Consider the following 21,724-nt stretch of genomic DNA (forward strand, 5'->3'; position numbering starts at 1 on the left):
ACCCAGAGGAGAGTTTCCAAACTGGGGAAGCTAGCAACTCCTCAGAGGAAGGTGGAGATGGGACTGGCCTTTCGTGGATCTTCAAATCCGGAGTGGAAACTACTACTCTGTAGAAGTATACTGCTGTTGTCAACTTCAGTCATTACTTTTTTTTTTTTTTTGATACAGAATCTCACTCTGTAGCCCTGGGTTAGAGTGCCGGGCGTCATAACTCACAGCAACCTCAAACTCTTGGATGCAAGCCATTCTCATGCCTCAGCTTCCCAAGTAGCTGGGACTACAGGAACCCGCCACAACGCCCAGCTATTTTTTCTACTTTTCGTAGAGATGGAGTCTCTTGCTCAGGCTGGTCTTGAACTCCTCAACTCAAGCAATCCTCCTGTCTAGGCCTCCCAGAATGCTATAGGCGTGAGCCATCGCCTTTACTACAAGGTTTTATGGTGCTTTGCATCTATGAACAACCTCATAGTTGTTGGAAAGTTATAGCCATAACATACATTTTACAGAGGTCTTTAAGAAAGAGTGTGATTGGGAATGATGTCTTCCCGGCAGCGCCTGTGGCTCAGTGACTAGGGCTGCCAAACTGCAACAAAAAATAGCCAGGTGTTGTGGCAGGCACCTGTAGTCCCAGCTACTTGGGGAGGCTGAGGCAAGAGAATTGCCTAAGTCCAAGAGCTGGAGGTTGCTGTGAGCTGTGACGCTACAGCACTCTAGTGGGGGCGATAAAGTGAGACTCTGTCACTAAAAAAAAAAAAAAGAATGATGACTTCCCAGCTTAAGTACTTTTAGGTTTCTGATGTAGCAGCTTGAAAACTGCGGCCAGAAACAGTGCCCTGATGAATCCCATTATTGATGAAAATGGAATTCAATAGGAGACTTCCTTAATCAAGTTGATGTTTTATCAAAGAGATACTTAGGCATCTTTTTTACAATACGCTTTTTTTTTTTCTCCCATGGTAGAGTGCCATGGCGTCTTAGCTTACAGCAACCTCAAACTTTTGGGCTCAAGTGATCCTCTTGCCTCAGTTTTTTTCATTTTTAGTAGAGATGGGGTCTCACTCTTCCTCAGGCTGATCTCGAACTCCTGAGCCCAAGCAATCCACCCTCCTCAGCCTCCCAGAATGCTGGGATTACAGGTGTGATACAATGCACTTTCACCGGGCACCTGGGGCTCAGTGAGAAGGGTGCCGGCCCCGTATGCCTAGGGTGGCGGGTTCAGACCCAGCCCGGCCAAACTGCAACAGAAAAATAGCCGGGCGTTGTGGCGGGCGCCTGTGGTCCCAGCTGTTCAGGAGGCTGAGGCAAGAGAATCGCTTAAGCCCAGGAGTTAGAGGTTGCTGTGAGCTGTGTGACGCCACGGCACCTCTACCCGAGGGCGGTACAGTTGAGACTCTGTCTCTACAAAAAAAAAAAAATTAAAAAAAAAAAAGTAAACCTTTGGATGGAAACAGGTGAAAATCACTGCAAGTTTCCTGGCTGTGTCTGCAAATACGTCATTTTAAAAACCTTAAAGTTACTAGTCCTAATGCAGACAATTACATTGTAGCAGATCCTCTGAGAGTATTAATGCAGAATTTCTGAATACATTTTATGCTCCACTTATGGAATCTATAAATGAGTTGGGTCAAGGGTAGATTCTGTTTTGTTAGGGCCAAAAACATAATTTTGGAGACCTCTTTAAGAAATAGAGTACAAATCATGAATACAAAATTAGCTATCAAAATTAATATTTAGAGGCCTGGCACAGTGGTTCACACCTGTATGTAATGTAAGCACTTTGAGGTGCCAAGGAGGGAGAATCACTTGAGGCCAGGAGTTCCAGACTAGCCTGAGCAATATATATCAAGATCCCATTTCTAGAAAAAAAGAGAAAAATTAGGCATGGTGGTGCATACCTGTAGTACTCAGGAGATTGAAACAGAAAGATGGCTTGAGCCCAGAAGTTTGACACTGCTTTGAGCTGTGTTGATGCCACTGCATTCTAGCCTAGGCAACAGCCAGACACAATCTAGAAAAACAGCAACAGTAACAACAAATTTAGAGAAAATAAATCACAACAAATGACTTGAGACTTACAGATTCTGGACCCTTTCTTTATTCTGAGATCTCTTTAGACTATTTATTAGAAATGCTGTGTAGAAATGCTTCCAGAGTGCAACTGGCTGCCCCTGTGCAACTCTCAGTGTGGGGACTGTGAAACTGAGTCTCTGAAGTTTAAATTTCAATAACTGCATGATAAATTTCTCTCTGGTTAGAGTGGATGTATTAGATATGAAAGGGTAATAACAATGTGGTCTCAACAAAGGAAGTGGATAGAAAGAAACTAACAATTTTAAGGATCTACTGTGTGTCTTGCATTGTACATAGATCTTTCATTTCTCTTCACTGTCACACCCTGATATGGATATTCCCCACTTACCAGAGATAAGGAAGCTGTGGCTCAGAGAGGTTAAGTAATTTGCCAACAGTTGCACAAGGAGAGTGGAATGTTTTTTTGTTTTTTCTTTTCTTTGACACAGACTCTCTCTTGATCACCATTGGTAGAGGCTCACAGCAACCTCAAACTCTTGGGTTCAACAATCCTCTTGCTTCAGCCTCCCAAATAGCTGGGACAGGGTCTTGCTCTGGCTCAGGCTGGTCTCAAACCTGTGAGCTCAGGCAATCCACCCGCGTCAGCCTCCCAAGTGCTGGGATTACAGGCGTGAGCCACTGCCCCTGGCCAAAAGACTGGAATTATAATTTGAACCCAGGATCACCTGATTCTAAAACCTGTGATTCTTTCATACACTCATTTGTTGACTTGATAAGTATTTATCAAGTGCCTTCTAAGTACTAGGTGTTCTAAAGGTGCGAGTTTATATAGCAGTAGTCAAAAAGGACAAAGGTTTCTGTCTTCATGGAGTTTACCTTCTAGCTGTGTGAAGAAAACAGACAACAAACAAGTAGTGAATATGTGATATGAAAAAAAAAAAACAAAGACCAGGGTAAGGGAACAAGAATACAAGTGGAGGGGCTATGTTAAATGGGATGTTCAGGAAAGGCCTCTCTGAGGAGGTGACATTTGAGCAGAGCCCAGAATAATAAGAAAAAGTAGGCAACGTGAAGATCTGGGGTATAACCTTGACCACCCTTACACAAACAAGTATGAAATGTGAATCACTTAGACAACTAGTTTAGAAGCAGAAAACAGTAATGCACTGAAATCATGCCTTGCCCCAGATGGGAAAATTAGATACAAATTCAAATATGAGTATGCTAACATACTTGAAGCCAAATTTAAATTATTTTGGTATCTGTGCTGTAAGTCCCTCCTATTAGCCCAGAAAGAGTATACCACAAAGTGAGTCAGAAGTTCCTAACAAATTGGAAGAAGTGTGTGTGTGTGTTTATTTTGAGACAGTCTCACTCTGTCATCCTGGGTAGAGTGCTGATGCCTCATAGTTCACAGCAATCTCAAACTCTTAGGCTCAAGCTATACTCTTGCCTGAGTCTTCTGAGTACCTGGGACTACAGACGCCTACCACACTGCCCAGCTAGTTTTTCTGTTTTTAGTAGAGACGCTCTTGCTCAGGCTGATCTTGAATTCCTGAGCTCAGGCACTCCACTCACCATGGCCTCCACAGAGTGCTAGGACTACAAGTGTGAGCCACTGCGCCCAGCCATATATACAGGGTGGCCATAATGTTTGTGTGCAATTGACTGTTTTAAATTGCACATGAACTTTATGGCCACCCTGTGTGTGTGTATATATATATATTTTTAAAGGAAACCCATTTTTGGCAGATTGGCATTTATTTCCTAATTGATAATATTCAGAAAAGTAATGTCTTTTGAACTAATCTAATCTATTGTCTTGTTATACATTCAAAATCAAAATCTGAATTCTGAATTTAGAAGCTCAAAATTTTGTGGTAATAGCTAAAGAGAAAGGATGCCTAAGTAATAATGAACCAAAATTTAAAGTCAGTTTTAATTATCAAGAAATATTCACTGGGCCTGGCGTGATGACTCACACCTATAATCCCAGCACTCTGGGAGGCCGAGGTGGGTGGATTGCCTGAGCGCACCGGTCCGAGACCCACCTGAGCAAAAGTGAGACCTCATCTCCATAGCCGGGCATTGTGGTCAGAGCCTATAGCCCCAGCTACTTAGGAGGCTGAGGCAAGAGAATCACTTGAGCCTAAGAGTTTGAGGTTGCCGTGAGTTATGACACCATGGTACTCTACCCAGGGTGACAGAATGAGACTCTGTCTCAAAAAATAAATAAAATAAAATAATGAATTTATTCTCTCACAGTCTGGAGGCCTGAAGTTCAAATGTAAAGTGATGACAAGTCCACACACCACACCCAACACAGAGGATCCAGGGGAGAATCCATTCTTTGGTTCTTCTAGCTTCCTTGGTTTGTGGCCACATAAATCCAATCTCTGCCTTCATATTCACCTTTCTTCTCTGTATGTCTTTTCCTCTTTTGTCTCATATAAGCACATTTGTCATTGCATTTAAGACACAGGTGGGCAATCCAAGACGATCTCATCTTGTCCTTAGTTACATAGGCAAAAGCAATTCTTCCAAATAGCATAATATTCACAGGTTACTGAGAGTAAATGTAACTTTTGGGGGGCCACCTCTCAACTTACTATACCACATTTCCAGCCTCTGCTTTTACACACCACTAATCCCAGCTCATGCAGTTGTCACAGCTATTGATGCTTACAACACTGACTTGCCAGTAATCTAGCAATTTCTAAACCCAGCTTAAATGTTATTGCCTTCACAAAACTTTCCCTCCTTTTTGATTCCTCATACGCATTGGAAATAATCACTCCCTGATCTGAGCTGCCAGAGTAGTCTACTGCCCTCCAAAGACACTTATTTGAATCTTAACCTTACATGTTCATAAGAGGCAATAGATTAGGAATGATGTCTTAGTCATTTTTGTATCCTGCATGGCAGCAAGTATAGTGCTTAGTAAATATTTGTCAAATGTGTATTTGCTAAATCTGATCAAGCCTCTAGCTGTAACTAGCATTTATAGCAGCGGTTCTCAACCTTCGTAATGCTGCGTCCCTTTAATATAGTTCCTGTGGGTTGCGACCCACAGGTTGAGAACCGCTGATTTACAGGAAATATAGCAGCTATAGGGATAAACATGTTAAGTCACATAAGAAGACAATCAGGAAAATTTAGAATGTTTGGAACACTACGCACAATTGACTCGATTTCTTTGACAAACTACAAAATAAAAAAAGAGAAGTCTGTAGATGAAAGAAGCCATAGAATTGACAAGCTATGGCGATCTTTTTTATAAAATTTTATGTGAAAATGCTAAGGCACAGGAAGATCCAAGCCAATTTTCTTCTTTTTTTTTTTTGTGTGTTTTGCGAGACAGGGTCTCAACTCATTCTGCTCACTCTGTCACCTGTCACCCAAGCAAGAGTGCAGTGGCATGGTCATAACTCACTGTAACCTCAAACTCTTGGGCTCAAGCATCCTTAAGCCTTGGCCTCCCCAATTATGGGGAGTATATAGGTCTACAGCAGGGGTCCTCAAACTTTTTAAACGGGGCCAGTTCACTGTCCCTCAGACCATTGGAGGGCTGGAGTATAGTTTAAAAAAAAAAAAAAAACTATGGGGGGCGGCGCCTGTGGCTCAGTCGGTAAGGCGCCGGCCCCATATGCCAGGGGTGGCGGGTTCAAACCCAGCCCCGGCCAAACTGCAACAAAAAAATAGCTGGGTGCTGTGGCGGGCACCTGTAGTCCCAGCTACTCGGGAGGCTGAGGCAGAAGAATCGCCTAAGCCCAGGAGCTGGAGGTTGCTGTGAGCCGTGTGACGCCACGGCACTCTACCCAGGGCAGTAAAGTGAGACTCTGTCTCTACAAAAAAAAAAAAAAAAAAAAAAAAAAAACTATGAACAAATTCCTATGCACACTGCACATATCTTATTTTGAAGTAAAAAAACAAAACGGGAACAAATATAATCACACCGCTGCATGTGGCCCGTGGGCCGTAGTTTGAGGACCCCTGGTCTACAGGCATGCATCACTATATCACTACATCAAAAAAATTTTTTTGAAAGAGGGTCTTGTTATGTTGTCCAGGCTTGCCTCAAACTCCTGACCTGAAAGGATCCTCCCGCCTCAGACTCCAAAAGTGCTGAGATTACAGGCATGAGCCACCATACCTGCCAAGCCAATCTTGAAGAAGAATCTAGAAAACATGCTACAAAATATTAAGAATTATTATTAAGCTATAGTAATTAAGACAACATAATATTGACACCAGGGGAGACAAGACCCTAGAAATCAGTTTGGTGGTTATGTATTAAAGCTGCAGATATGAATTAGTATTCCACCTCTAGTTGTATACCCAACAGAAATGTGAATATATGTCCAGAAAAATTCAAATACTACAATGGTCATAGTAGCACAATTAGTAACATTTCTAAACCAGAAACAATCCAAATGAGCATTAACAGTAAAATACACAGGGAAAATAACTGGAGTATTCATACAATGAAATATTGTACAGTAATAAAAATGAACAAATACTACTAGGGAGGCTGAGACAAGAGAATCGCTTAAGCCCAAGAGTTTGAGGTTGCTGTGAGCTGTGACACCATGGCACTCTACCGAGGGCAACAAAGTGAGACTCTGTCTCAAAAAAAAAAAAAAAGACAGTAAATGAACAAATAAAAATTATACTCAACGATATGGATAAATCTCATAAGAGGGTGAAAAAAGAAGCCATACCTCAAGGAGAATATACTATACAATTCCATTTACATAAAACTAATCTATAGTTTAGGATAGTAGTTAACCCTTAGTTGGCAATTACAGACGAGTGAATAAGAGGGGTTTCCAGATGACTGGGTAAGGTGGCTCATGTCTGTAATCTTAGCCTTCTGGACATTTGAGGGTCTATTGCCTTAGCTCAGGAGTTCAAAACCAGCCTGAGCAAGATCGAGACTCTATCTCTAAAAATAGCCAGGTGTTGTGGCGGGTGCCTGTACTCTCAGTTACTTGGGAGGCTGAGGCAAGAGAATCACTTGAGCTCAAGAGTTTGAGGTTGCTGTGAGCTATGATGTTACAGCACTCTACTAACGGGATCAAAACAAGACTCTCATAAATAAACTAGTGGCTCAGCACCCGTAGCTCAGTGGTCACAGCGTCAGCACATACACTGAGGGTGGCAGGTTCAAACCCAGCCCAGGCAAGCTAAACAACTGCAACAACAAAAAATACCCAGGCGTTGTTGTAGATGCCTGTATTTCCAGCTACTTGGGAGGCTGAGGCAAGAGGATCACTTAAGCCCAAGAGTTTGAGGTTGCTATGAGCTGTGAAGCCATCGCACTCTACCAAGGGCCACATAGTGAGACTCTGTCTCACAAAAAATAAATAAATTTACTAGCATATTGGGAGGCCAAGGCAGGTGTATCACCTGAGCTCACCAGTTCAAGACCAACCTGATCAAAAGTGAGACGCCGTCTCTAAAAAAAAAAAAAAAAAAAAAAAAAATGACCGGGCCCTGTGGCGGGCGCCTGTATTCCCAGCTGTTTGGGTGGCTGAGGCAAGAGTATCACTTGAGCCCAAGAGTTTGAGGTTTCTGTGAGCTATGATGCCACACCACTCTACTAGGGGCAAGAAAGTGAGACTCTGTTTCAAAAAAAAAAAGGTCAGGTGAGGTGGGGGTGCTTCTGGGATGTGTTTTACATGGTGTGCTCGGTTGTTTTTTTTTTTTTTAGAGACAGAGTCTCACTTTGTCGCCCTCAGTAGCTCACAGCAACCTCCAGCTCTTGGGCTAGGGCGATTCTCTTGCCTCAGCCTCCCAAGTAGCTGGGACTACAGGCACCTGCCACAATGCCTGGCTATTTTTGTTGTTGTTGTTGTTACAGTTTGGCGGGGGCCGGGTTTGAACCCACCACCCTTGGTATATGGGGCCGATGCCCTACTCACAGAGCCACAGGCGCCACTTGGTGTGCTCGGTTTTTGAAAATTCATTAAGCTGTACACTGATGACTTGTTTACTTTTCTGTTTGCAATACTTCAATAAAATCTTCCCCCAAATCTTCAGAAAACACAAAACAGAAAAAAGAGAGACATATTAATGAAATGAAATGTTTGGTTCTTATTCTTGTTTGGATCCTGATTTGAACAAACCCATTGTAAAAAAGAAACATTTATGAGACAACCAGGAAAGTAGGAACATTGACTAGATAGTTGATGATATTAAATAATTACGTTAATGTATTAAGGATGGTAGTGGCTGTGTTTTTTTCTTCAGATTTTTGAGATATATACCAAAATATTAAGAAACTAAGTAGGCCAGGTGCAATGGTTCACATTGGGAGGCAGGTGTATCCTAGCACTTTGGGAGGCACAGGTGGGAGGATAGAGATCAGCCTAAGCAACACAGTGAAAACTTCCTGTCTCTACAAAAAGTAGAAAAAATGAGCCAGGTGCTGTGGCATGAATTTGTACTTCCAGCTACTTGGGAGACTGAGGCAGGAGTATCGCTTAAGCCCAGTAGTTTGATGTTGTAGTGAGCTATGATGACACCATTGTACTCTAGCCCTTGTGACAGAGTGAGACCCTGTGTCAACAAAAGAAAAAAAAATGAGAGATATGAAATAATATGATGCTGGGTTTTGTTTCAGAATAATTTAGTGGACCATGAGGGAGTAGGAGGAAGTATATAGGACAATATTGGCCATGAACTGATAACACAAGTAGTTGAATAATGGATACCTAGTGTAATTATTTATATTGTTTGGCTGTGATGCCAGCTCGATGGCTCACGCCTGTAATCCTAGCACTCTGGAAGGTCAAGGCAGGAGGATCCCCTGAGCTCAGGAGTTCAAGACCAGCCAAACAAGAGTGAGAGCCTCCTCTCTACTTTAAAAAAAAAAAAAAAAAAATAGAAAAATTAGTTGGGTGTCATGGTGGACGCTGTAGTCCCAGCTACTTGGGAGGCTGAGGCAGGAGTATCCCTTGAACCCAGGGATTTGAGGTTGCAGCGAGCCAGACTGATGCCACAGCACTCTAACCTGGGCAACAGAGTGAGACTCTGTCTCAAAAACCAAAACAAAACATGTTTGGCTAGAGAATTCTAAAACCACATTTTCCAAAATGTTTTTATCTCAAATCACAGAATATTTATTGACATTGTTGGGCTGTGGAATTATAAAATCATATTTTGCCGACGGTATTTATTATACTATTTTCTCGGCTTTTGAATAGGTTTAAATTTTTCCATAGTGAAAAGTTTTAAAATACATATCATTTTAAAAATATAGTACTATGGTAATAAAGTACCTAAAAGCCACATGAATTTTTTTTTTTTTTTGTAGAGGCAGAGTCTCACTTTATGGCCCTCGGTAGAGTGCCGTGGCCTCACACAGCTCACAGCAACCTCCAACTCCTGGGCTTAAGCGATTCTCTTGCCTCAGCCTCCCGAGTAGCTGGGACTACAGGCGCCCGCCACAACGCCGGGCTATTTTTTGGTTGCAGTTCAGCCGGGGCTGGGTTTGAACCCGCCACTCTCGGTATATGAGGCCGGCACCTTACCGACTGAGCCACAGGCGCCGCCCCCGCCACATGAATTTTTAAAAATGTTCATAGATAAATGACTTATTTTTATTTATTTATTTTTTTTGTAGAGACAGTGTCTCACTGTACCACCCTCGGGTAGAGTGCCGTGGCGTCACAGGGCTCACAGCAACCTCTAACTCTTGGGCTTACGCGATTCTCTTGCCTCAGCCTCCCGAGCAGCTGGGACTACAGGCGCCTGCCACAATGCCCGCCTATTTTTTTTTTTGTTGTTGAAGTTTGGCTGGGGCAGGGTTTGAACCCGCCACCCTCGGCATATGGGGCCGGCGCCCTACTCACTGAGCCACAGGCGCTGCCAGATAAATGACTTATTAATTATAAATTTGTTTATAAGAGTCTTCATAAATGACTCATACTTGCTACTCCTTAAAGGTACGTTTGAGTTACTTTATGTACGGTACATGAAATATTAATATAAAAATCTGTAATTCATATTTTCCACAGTTAAGATTACTCTTGATTTATCCATTCAACAAATACCAAGGTTCTAGGACTTGCTTTCTTTTTGTTTGTTTTTTTGAGACACAGTCTCACTATTTTGCCCTCGGTAGAGTGCTGTGGCATCACAGCTCACAGCAACTCTTGGGCTTAAGTGATTCTCTTGCCTCAGCCTCCCAACTAACTGGGTCTATACTACAGGCACCTGCCACAACGCCAGGTATTTTTTTTTTTTTTTTTAGAGACAGAGTTTCACTTCGTCACCCTCGGTAGAGTGCTGTGCCGTCACAGCTCACAGCAAACTCCAACCCTTGGGCTTAGGCAATTCTCTTGCCTCAGCCTCCCCAGTAGCTGGGACTACTAGCCCACCATAAAGCCTGGCTATTTTTTGTTGTACTTTGGCCAGTACCAGGTTTGAACCTGCCACCCTGGGTATATGGGGCTGTTGCCCTACTCACTGAGCCACAGGCGCTGCCCTCAGGACTTGCTTTCTTTTTTTTTAATTTTTAATTTCAGCTTGCTTGTTCATTCTTCGTTTGAAGTACTCTTTCTTTTTTGTTCATTTTCTTCTTCCTCTGGCAGTGCTCTTTCCCATTGCCTCCCCAGTAGCTGGGATTACAGATGCCCACCACAACGTCTGGCTGTTTTTGATGTTGTTAGTAGAGACGGGGTCTTACTCTGGTTCACTGCTGCTCATACTGGTCTCGAACCTCAGAGCTCAGACAATCCACCCGCCTCGGCTTCCCACAGTGCTGGGACTACAGGTGTGAGCCACCACGCCCAGCCATGACTTGCTTTCAATGTTGAGGATACACCAGGGAAAAGAGCAATCAGGTTTCTCTTCTTTTTTTTTGAGATAGTCTTGCTATGTCGTTCTCGGTAGATTGTTGTGGCGTCCCAGCTCATAACAATCTCAAACTCTTGGGCTTAAGCAATTCTCTTGCCTCCACCTCCCAAGTAGCTGAGACCACAGGCACCCTCCACAACGCCTGGCTATTCTTTGTTGTAGTTGTTTTGCCTGGCCTGGGCCAGATTCGAAATCGCCAGCATAGGTGTATGTGGCTGGCACCGTAACCACTGTGCTGCCGGTGCTGAGCTGAGCACTATTCTTTTTTTTTTTTTTTGAGTCAGAGTCTCACATTGTCACCCTGGGCAGAGTGCCATGGTGTCAAAGCTCACAGCAACCTCAAACTCCTGCATTCAAGAGATCCCCTGGCCTCAGCCTCCTGAGTAGCTGGGACTACAAGCCTCTGCTACAAGGTATGGCTAGTTTCTTCTATTTTTAGTAGAGACAGATTTTGCTCTTGCTCAGTCTGATCTCTATCTCCTGGCTACAAGCAATCCACCTGCCTCAGCCTCTCAAAGTTCTGGGATTATAGGCCTTACCTACCTTACCCAGCTATGTTTCTATTCTTGAGAATATACACAATAGTGAAGGAGATAAATAAGCAAATTAATACATAAAATCATTTCATAATGTGATTAAAATAATATTAGCATAGTCAGGGTGGGTTTACCTGTTATCCAGCTTTACCCAAGTTACAGTTCTGGGACTTTCTCTCTAACATCACTACTGCCCTTCAGTGTGGTGGGCAGTAGTAGGGCTCTCACCACCTGTATTAAGTCCATTATGCTGCCCTGGTGACAACCAGAGCATGCACGTGTCACAGTTTAGGTGCAAGTTCAGCAAAATTTCAGAGCATAGGGGCGTTATTTGGTTGGCACAGGCAGCTGTCATAGGAAAAGCAACTTGGGAGGCCCATCTCATTGGCTAACTTTCCACCAGATCGTCTCCCCAGATCCCCTTCCTCTCCCTCCCTTTTAAAAATTTTTTCCTTAATAGCACCTGACCTCTATCAGCTTCACCCCCCCATTCCTTTCTCTCTATCCAATGTCCCAGCCAGAAGTTTCTCACCTGAAGTTTTTTCTTTCTTTTTTTTTTTTTTTCTGAGATACAGTCTCGTTTTTTGTCACACTGGGTAGAGTGCTGTAGCATCATAGCTCACAGCAACCTCAAACTCTTGGGCTCAAGCAATTCTCTTGCTTCAGCCTATTAAGTACCTGGGACTATAGGTGCCTGCTACAATGCCCGGCTATTTTTTAGAGATGGGGTCTAGCTCAGGCTGGTCTCCAACCTGTGAGCTCAGGCAGTCCACCCGCCTCGCCCTCCCAAAGTGCTGGGATTGCATCCTGAGCCGCCATGCCCGTTCACCTTAAGTTTTGAAAGCTGGGGAAGGGCGGTGATCCGCTTTTCTCTTACTGGCCTGCTCAGGGCTTCTCTCAGTACCTTCCCTAAGAAGGCTACTTAGAAAGTTATGAGGGATGCAAGGCTGGTTTAACATATGCAAGTCCATAAACGTTATCCACCATATTAACAGAGGCAAAAATAAAGATCACATGATCCTCTCAATAGATGCAGAAAAAGCATTTGATAAAATCCAGCATCCTTTTCTAATTAGAACACTGAAGAGTATAGGCATAGGTGGCACATTTCTAAAACTGATTGAAGCTATCTATGACAAACCCACAGCCAATATTTTACTGAATGGAGTAAAACTGAAAGCTTTTCCTCTTAGAACTGGAACCAGACAAGGTTGTCCTCTGTCACCTTTACTATTCAACGTAGTGCTGGAAGTTCTAGCCAATACAATTAGGCAAGACAAGGAAAGAAAGGGAATCCAAATGGGAGCAGAGGAGGTCAAACTCTCCCTCTTTGCTGACGACATGATTTTATACTTAGAGAACCCCAAAGACTCAACCACAAGACTCCTAGAAGTCATCAAAAAATACAGTAATGTTTCAGGATATAAAATCAATGTCCACAAGTCAGTAGCCTTTGTATACACCAATAACAGTCAAGATGAGAAGCTAATTAAGGACACAACTCCCTTCATCATAGTTTCAAAGAAAATGAAATACCTAGGAATATACCTAACGAAGGAGGTGAAGGACCTCTATAAAGAAAACTATGAAATCCTCAGAAAGGAAATAGCAGAGGATATTAATAAATGGAAGAACATACCATGCTCATGGATGGGAAGAATCAACATTGTTAAAATGTCTATACTTCCCAAAGCAATCTACCTATTCAATGCCATTCCTATCAAAATACCAACATCATACTTTCAAGATTTGTTAAAAATGATTCTGCGTTTTGTATGGAACCGGAAAAAACCCCCTATAGCTAAGGCAGTTCTTTGTAACAAAACCCCGTATAGCTAAGGCAGTTCTTTGTAACAAAAAGCCATAGTGGGGGCATCAGCATACCAGATTTTAGTCTGTACTACAAAGCCACAGTGGTCAAGACAGCATGGTACTGGCACAAAAACAGAGACATAGACACTTGGAATCGAATTGAAAACCAAGAAATGAAACCAACATCTTACAACCACCTAATCTTTGATAAACGAAACAAGAACATACCTCGGGGGAAAGACTCCCTATTCAATAAATGGTGTTGGGAGAACTGGATGTCTACATGTAAAAGACTGAAACTGGACCCACACCTTTCCCCACTCACAAAAATTGATTCAAGATGGATAAAGGACTTAAATTTAAGGCATGAAACAATAAAAATCCTCCAAGAAAGCATAGGAAAAACACTGGAAGATATTGGCCTGGGGAAAGACTTCATGAAGAAGACTGCCATGGCAATTGCAACAACAACAAAAATAAACAAATGGGACTTCATTAAACTGAAAAGCTTCTGTACAGCTAAGAAGACAATAACCAAAGCAAAGAGACAACCTACACAATGGGAAAGGATATTTGCATATTTTCAATCAGACAAAAGCTTGATAACTAGGATGTATAGAGAACTCAAATTAATCCACATGAAAAAAGCCAACAATCCCATATATCAATGGGCAAGAGACATGAATAGAACTTTCTCTAAAGATGACAGACGAATGGCTAACAAACACATGAAAAAATGTTCATCATCTCTATATATTAGAGAAATGCAAATCAAAACAACCCTGAGATATCATCTAACCCCAGTGAGAATGGCCCACATCACAAAATCTCAAAACTGCAGATGCTGGCATGGATGTGGAGAGAAGGGAACACTTTTACACTGCTGGTGGGACTGCAAACTAGTACAACCTTTCTGGAAGGAAGTATGGAGAAACCTCAAAGCACGCAAGCTAGACCTCCCATTTGATCCTGCAATCCCATTACTGGGCATCTACCCAGAAGGAAAGAAATCCTTTTATCATAAGGACACTTGTACTAGACTGTTTATTGCAGCTCAATTTACAATCGCCAAAATGTGGAAACAGCCTAAATGCCCACCAACCCAGGAATGGATTAACAAGCTGTGGTATATGTATACCATGGAATACTATTCAGCCATTAAAAAATGGAGACTTTACATCCTTCGTATTAACCTGGATGGAAGTGGAAGACATTATTCTTAGTAAAGCATCACAAGAATGGAGAAGCATGAATCCTATGTACTCAATTTTGATATGAGGACAATTAATGACAATTAAGGTTATGGGGGGGGAAGCAGAAAGAGGGACGGAGGGAGGGGGGTGGGGCCTTGGTGTGTGTCACACTTTATGGGGCAAGACATGATTGCAAGAGGGACTTTACCTAACAATTGCAATCAATGTAACCTGGCTTATTGTACCCTCAATGAATCCCCAACAATAAAAAAAAAAATTAAAAAAAAAAAAGTTATGAACACTAAATATTAGTTTTTCTCTTTGTATTCCTACTATAACATATAAGGACCCTAATTCTTTTCTTTTTTTTTTTTTTGGCCGGGGCTAGGTTTGAACCCGCCACCTCCGGCATATGGGACGGGCGCCCTTCTCCTTGAGCCACAGGCGCCACCCAGGACCCTAATTCTTGACAAGGACTTTGGTCTGTAGGGAAAAGTCCAAAGGTTTAGTAAAGAAAGAAAAGCATAGAGTAAAATTTTAACATCTTGGGCGGTGCCTGTGGCTCAGTGAGTAGGTTGCCGGCCCCATATACCAAGGATGGTGGGTTCAAACTTGGCCCTGGCCGAACTGCAACAACAACAACAAAAAATAGCCGGGCATTGTGGTGGGCACCTGTAGTCCCAGCTCCTCCGGAGGCTGAGGCAAGAGAATCGCCTAAGCCTAAGAGCTGGAGGTTGCTTTAAGCTGTGACGCCACAGCACTCTACCGAGGGCAACAAAGTGAGACTCTGTCTCTTAAAAAAAAAAAAAAAGATAAGAAAATTTTAACGTCTTGTTTTGCTATGCGGAGAAGGGGAGAGGGGTTATGTGAAAGAGTGTGAGGGGCTACTTCAGATACAGTGATTGGGGAAGGTTTCTCTGAGGAAGTCACGTATAAGCTGTGGCTCCTTCTCAAGGAAAGACATGAGAACAGGTGAGGGCAAACTTCAGACAGTGGAAAATCAATCATGAAGGTTTGGGATAGGAAAGATTCTGGCATGTTCCAGGAACTGATGCAAAGCCCGGAAGCTGAAAATCTCTTCTTTCCCTTTCTCTCTCAGTTAATCTTTGCTACTGAGATTCTATGTTAGGATACTAAAAACTACAACCAAAGCCAAGATTTGGGGAAATTCTATACATATGCATTTTTGTACTGTTTTTAACAAGTTTACGAACAGTTCATGAACTATGTTTTTTTCTCAGTTTATCAGCACATGCAGACATGCTCACTACTGTTCTCTTTATGCCCACAGACATGCACTAACATAACCCATTTATTCTGCCAGCTATGAAAACAGATGGCTAAAGTCAAATCATCCTTAACTATTTACTAAAACATAGCATAAGTGTTGCTCAAGAGCATGAAAGATCACAAATAAAAATGATATTTAAAAAGACTGTTTTGGGGCGGCGCCTGTGGCTCAGTCGGTAAGGCACTGACCCCATATACCGAGGGTGGCGGGTTCAAACCCGGCCCTGGCCAAACTGCAACCAAAAAATAGCTGGGCGTTGTGGCGGGTGCCTGTAGTCCCAGCTGCTTGGGAGGCTGAGGCAAGAGAATTGCTCAAGCCCAGGAGTTGGAGGTTGCTGTGAGCTGTGTGAGGCCACAGCACTCTACCAAGGGCCATAAAGTGAGACTCTGTCTCTACAAAAAAAATAAAAAATAAAAAGACTGTTTTGCTCAGGCACAGTGGCTCATGCCTGTAATCCTAGCACTCTGGGAGGCCAAGGCTCAGGAGTCTGAGACCAGCCTGAGCAAGAGTGAGACCCCATCTCTACTAAAAATAGAAAAAAACTAGTGGGCATTATGGTGGGCACCTGTAGTCTCAGCTACTCAGGAGACTGAGGTAAGAAGATCACTGGAGCTCAAGAGTTTGAGGTTGCCGTGAGCTATGACACCAAAGTACTCTAGTCTGGAACAGAGTGAGACTCTTTTCTCAAAAAAAATGACTGTTTAAGGTGGTAAATATTATATTAATATGCTAAATAAAACGTAAGAATGCAAATCTAAATATTCAGGTGTTTTTTTTTTTTTTTTTTTGGCCGGGGCGGGGTTTGAACCCCCAGTATATGGGGCCAGTGCCCTACTCCTTTGAGCCACAGGCACTGCCCGCAAATCTAAATATTCAATTATGATCTCTACTTTTTTTTTAGACAGAGTCTCAATATGTCACCCTTGCTAGAGTGCTGTGGCATCACAGCTCACAGCAACCCAGCAACCTCAAACTCTTGGGCTTAAGCCATTCTTTTTTTTTTTTTTTGTAGAGACAGAGTCTCACTTTATGGCCCTCACAGCAACCTCCAACTCCTGGGCTTAAGCGATTCTCTTGCCTCAGCCTCCCGAGTGGCTGGGACTACAGGCGCCCACCACAATGCCCAGCTATTTTTTGGTTGCAGTTCAGCCGGGGCCGGGTTTGAACCCGCCGCCCTTGGTATATGGGGCCGGTGACTACAGGCACCCGCCACAACGCCTGGCTATTTTTTTTGTTGCAGTTTGGCCGGGCTGGATTAGAACCTGCCACCCTCAGGATATGGGCTGATGCCCTACTCACTGAACCACAGGCGCCGCCCCAAATAATTTTTGTTTTTTTGAGACGGAGTCTCAAGCTGTCACCTTGGGTAGAGTGCTGTGGCGTCACTGCAACCTCCAACTCTTGGGCTTAAGCGATTCTTTTGCCTCAGTCTCCCAAGTAACTGGGACTACAGGTGCCTGCCACAACGATCAGCTATTTTTTGGTTCTAGTTCTCATTGTTGTTTGGCAGGCCCAGGCTGGATTCGAACCCACCAGTTCCAGTTTATGTGGCTAGTGCCCTAGCCACTTGAGCTACAAGTGGCTGTTCAACATATAATTAAAAAACATTTCCTGGAATTAAAGGAGATAACTTGCCAGACTGAAAGGATTCACTGAATGATAAGCCCAATGGATAAAAACAGATGAGCTCCAAATCACATCATTGCTAAATTTCTAATCTAGTCACTAGAATGAATTGTTCAGCTATAACTAGGCATAAGAACCTAAATAAAGAGTATTGATTTAATAAAAAATTATAATATAGACTGGGCATGGTGGTTCACACCTATAATTCTAGCACTCTGGGACACCAAGGTGCGTAGACTGCTTGAGCTCGCAAGTTCCAGACCAGAGACCAGCCTGAGTGAGACCCAATCTCTAAAAATAGCCAGGCGTTGTGGGGGGCTGTGTAGTCCCAGCTATTTGGGAGGCTGAGGCAAGAGAATCCCTTGAGCCCAAGAGTTTGAGGTTGCTGTGAGCTATGATGCCACAGCACTCTACCCAGGATGACAAAGTAAGGCTCTATATAAAAAAAAAATTGTAATGTTAGGGCACATGGGGAAGGGAAAGCAAAGAGAACAATAAAATTTTAGAACTAATTCCTCAGTTACCATAAGAAGTCAATGAATAATATTTAAAATTGATTAATCAAAAGGTAACAGTATATACAAATTCCTTACAAAAAAGGAAACATGAAATGCTAGGAAAAAATAGCTAAAATAATTGAAAGTGGTGCTTCTGTTGCGTCTGGAGGCATTGGGGTGGAATGAGGCAGAGAATTGCTTTTTTTTTGTTATAAGACTTTTAGAACTATTTAACTTTATAAAAGATGTCTTTAGAAAAAATAAAAATGAGCTGGCATGGTGAATCATCCCAGCACTTTGAAAGCTCATGTGGAAGGATTGCTTGGACTCAGGAGTTCAAGACTAGCTTGGGCAACATAGTGAAAACTATCTCTACAAAAACTAAAAAAATAGAAAAATTAGGCAGGCATGGTGGTGCCTATCTGTAATCCTAGCTACACAGGAGGCTGAGACTGAAATAAATTTCTTGCTTTTTCATTAACTTTGTCTTGAGGGCAAATACAACAATTCAGGCATGGTGGTGCCTGTCTGTAGTCCTTAGCTACACAGGAGGCTGAGGCTGAGAAATAGATTCATTTTTTTGCCTATTATCTGCCAGACACTTTATACGTGTTATTATTTGAATCCTTCCAATAATAGTAATTGTTATTCTTTTTTTAAAAATTTAAAAAAAATTTTTTTTGTGGTTTTTGGCTGGGGCTGGGTTTGAACCCGCCACCTCCAGCATATGGGACCGGCGCCCTACTCCTTGAGCCACAGGTGCTGCCCATAATTGTTATTATTTCCATTTTACAAATAAGAAAACCAAAGCTGAGAGAGGTTAAATAATTTCTTTTGGGTACTAAATATATATTTATTGTCTACTTTGTGTAAGGCTCTGTTCAAGACACTGGAAAAGCAATACTGTGTCTAGGAGTTTGAGGCTTCAGTGAACTATGACTGGGCCACTGCACTCCAGCTGGGTGACAGAGTGAGACCCTGTCTTTATTTTTATTTACTTATTTTTTTGAGACAGAGTCTCACTTTGTCGTCCTCGCTAGAGTGCTGTGCCGTGGTGTCATAGCTCGCAGCAACCTCAGACTCTGGGGTTCAAGCTATTCCCTTGCCTCAGCCTCCAGAGTAGCTGGGATTACAAGTGCCTGCCACAACACCAGGCTATTTTTAGAGCTGAGGCATCACCCTAGCTCAGGCCACTCAGAGTGCTAGGATTACAGATGTGAGCCACCTTGCCTGGCAGAGACCCTGTCTATAAATAAAAATGAAAAAAAATCCATTTAAAATAAATCATACAAGAAATACATACTCTTTTTTTTTTTTTGAGACAGAACCTCAAGCTGTCGCCCTGGGTAGAGTGCCGAGGCATCACAGCTCACAGCAACCTCCAACTCCTGGGCTTAAGTGATTCTCTTGCCTCAGCCTCCCAAGTAGCTGGGACTACAGGCGCCTGCCACAACGCCTGGCTATTTTTTGGTTGCAGTTGTTGTTGTTTGGCAGGCCTGGGCTGGATTCGAACCCATCAGCTCTGGTGTATGTGGCTGGTGCCTAAGCCTCTTGAGCTACAGGTGCTGAGACAGAAATACATATTCTTGAAAGAGAAATGCCAGATCAAACAGAGGCAGCGATGTTGCATTGGTGAACTACTATTAAAACATTAAAAGTCATTTATAATTGTGGGAAGATTTTTAAGACTTTAGTTTATTAGCTTAAGTAGTCTGAGCTCTACAAAGGCAATGTAAAATGACATTTCTGTTGCTTAGTGCAACAGAACTGTTACAAATGTCCATAAGAACCTGGCTATTTCCATTATCTTTGTCAAGAGGGCAATTCAATAATTTAGCCTGTGTATTCATTGCTGGGCCCACAGTAAGTACTCAATAAGGGTATGATAAAAGTAGATGTATCTGCACTTAGCAAACAAAAAAATTAGGGAAGACAGCAGTTAATAGCCTGAGGTTGGAATCAGAAAGAACTACTGCAGACAATGTATCTAGTTGGCCTGTTTACTAATAAAATAGTGGAAAATAGGCCGGGTGAGCGCCTGTAGTCCTAGCACTTTGGGAGGCTGAGGCAGGTGGATTGCTTGAGCTCACAGGTTTGAGATCAGCCTGAGCAAGAGTGAGACCTCGTCTTTAAAAATAGCTGGCCGTTGTGACCGGTGCCTTTAGTCCCAGCTACTTGGGAGGCTGAGGCAAGAAAATTGCTTGAGCCCAGGAGTTTGAGGTTGCTATGAGCAGTGACACCACAGCACCCTACCAAGAGCAACAAAGTGAGGCTAATAAAAAAAAAAAAACAAATAGTACCAGCTGGATACCTGTAGCTCAGCAGCTAGGGCGCCAGCCACATACACCCGAGCTGGTGGGTTCGTGGGTTCAAAGCCTGCCTGGGCCTGCCAAATAATGGCAACTACAACAAAAACATAGCCGGGCGCTGTAGTGGGCGCTTGTAGTCCCAGCTACTTGGGAGGCTGAGGCAAGAGAATCGCTTAAGCCTAAGAGTTTCAGGTTGCTGGGAGCTGTGACGCTACAGCACTCTACTGAGGGCAACATAGTCACACTCTGTCTCAAAAGAAGAAAAAAGAAAATAATAGTACCTACTCCAAAGAGTTGTTCTGAGGATTAAATGAGATCATGCACACAGAGCCTTTAGCAGAGTCTGACACAAAGTAAACCCTATATAAATGGTAGTTACATCTATTATCAAATGGAGATTCTTTTTTTTTTTCCCAAAGACAAGGTCTGACGTTGTCGCCCTCGGTAGAGTGTCACAGCAGCCTCCAGCTCTTGGGCTTAGGCGATTCTCTTGCCTCAGCCTCCCGAGTAGCTGGGACTACAGATGCCTGCCACAACGCCCAGCTATTTTTTTTTTGTAGAGACAAAGTCTCACTGTACCGCCCTCGGGCAGAATGCCGTGGCGTCACACGGCTCACAGCAACCTCCAACTCTTGGGCCTACGCGATTCTCTTGCCTCAGCCTCCCGAGCAGCTGGGACTACAGGCACCCGCCACAATGCCCGGCTATTTTTTGGTTGCAGTTTGGCCGGGGCTGGGTTTGAACCCGCCACCCTCGGTATATGGCGCCGCCCCCGCCCAGCTATTTTTTGTTGCGGTTTGGCCGGGGTCGGAGCCCACTGTATATTCTAATCTATTTACCGGCATGAGCTCATTAATTTTTACCACAATCCTCTGAGACGGTTACTACTATTTTCATTTTGCCGATGAAGGAATTTTGAGCAAATCCACGCGGAAGTGTCACGCTGCATCTGTGCGTCTCGGCCACTGCGGCACGCAGACCTACCTGCCAGCTTTTTACTTTCCCGCGGGCCACGCCCCGAGGGCGCGGCTTCGGGACGGCGCGAGTCCCATGGTGCTTTGCGTGCGCCAGCTCTGCCATTGGTCGGGAGACGCGGCTCCTTTTTCAAATTGAGGCGGGCGCTGCTTCGTTGCTCGGTTTCTAGCTTGGGCGGAGACGAGATCCGCGATTTGGCCGTTTCAGCTAACAGGGACCGGCTCCACGGCTAGAGTCACGGGTGGACTGCGGGGACGCCGAGCTGCGCGCGTCGGTGCACCCAGCCACAGCAGCACCCGGCAGGGGAGGTGGGCACCTGGGCCCTTGTCGGCCGTGAAGTCACTCCGCGCTTCCCAGCGCCCAAATCCTCTGCCAGGCCTTGATTTTTGGCCGGGAAGGTCATGGCGTCCCAACCAAATTCCTCCGCAAAGAAGAAAGAGGAGAAGGGGAGGAACATCCAGGTGGTGGTAAGATGCAGGTAGGCACAGGTTGGCATGGGTCTGAGCCCTGGGTTTTGCGACTTGGGTACCTCCTGCGCGGTCTGAGAAGAGGATTTTGTTTGCATTTCCTGAGGGTACCGAGCCTGTTTTCT

The 21,724-nt window shown here is 43.7% G+C and overlaps 1 protein-coding gene across 1 annotated transcript in view; it reads left to right on the plus strand.

The window, feature by feature from the left end:
* The first annotated feature begins 21,276 nt into the window (after positions 1 to 21,276).
* The window catches only part of KIF11 (kinesin family member 11), a 59,409-nt gene continuing 58,961 nt past the window's right edge, over positions 21,277 to 21,724 (plus strand). Inside the window, exon 1 of the mRNA XM_053582714.1 lies at positions 21,277 to 21,610. Coding sequence (XP_053438689.1) covers positions 21,534 to 21,610 — 77 coding nt within the window. The 5' untranslated portion in view covers positions 21,277 to 21,533. The remainder of the gene's footprint in view (positions 21,611 to 21,724) is intronic.

The sequence above is a fragment of the Nycticebus coucang genome, chromosome 3 (genome assembly GCF_027406575.1).
Source record: "Nycticebus coucang isolate mNycCou1 chromosome 3, mNycCou1.pri, whole genome shotgun sequence".
NCBI classification, from domain to species: domain Eukaryota; kingdom Metazoa; phylum Chordata; class Mammalia; order Primates; family Lorisidae; genus Nycticebus; species Nycticebus coucang.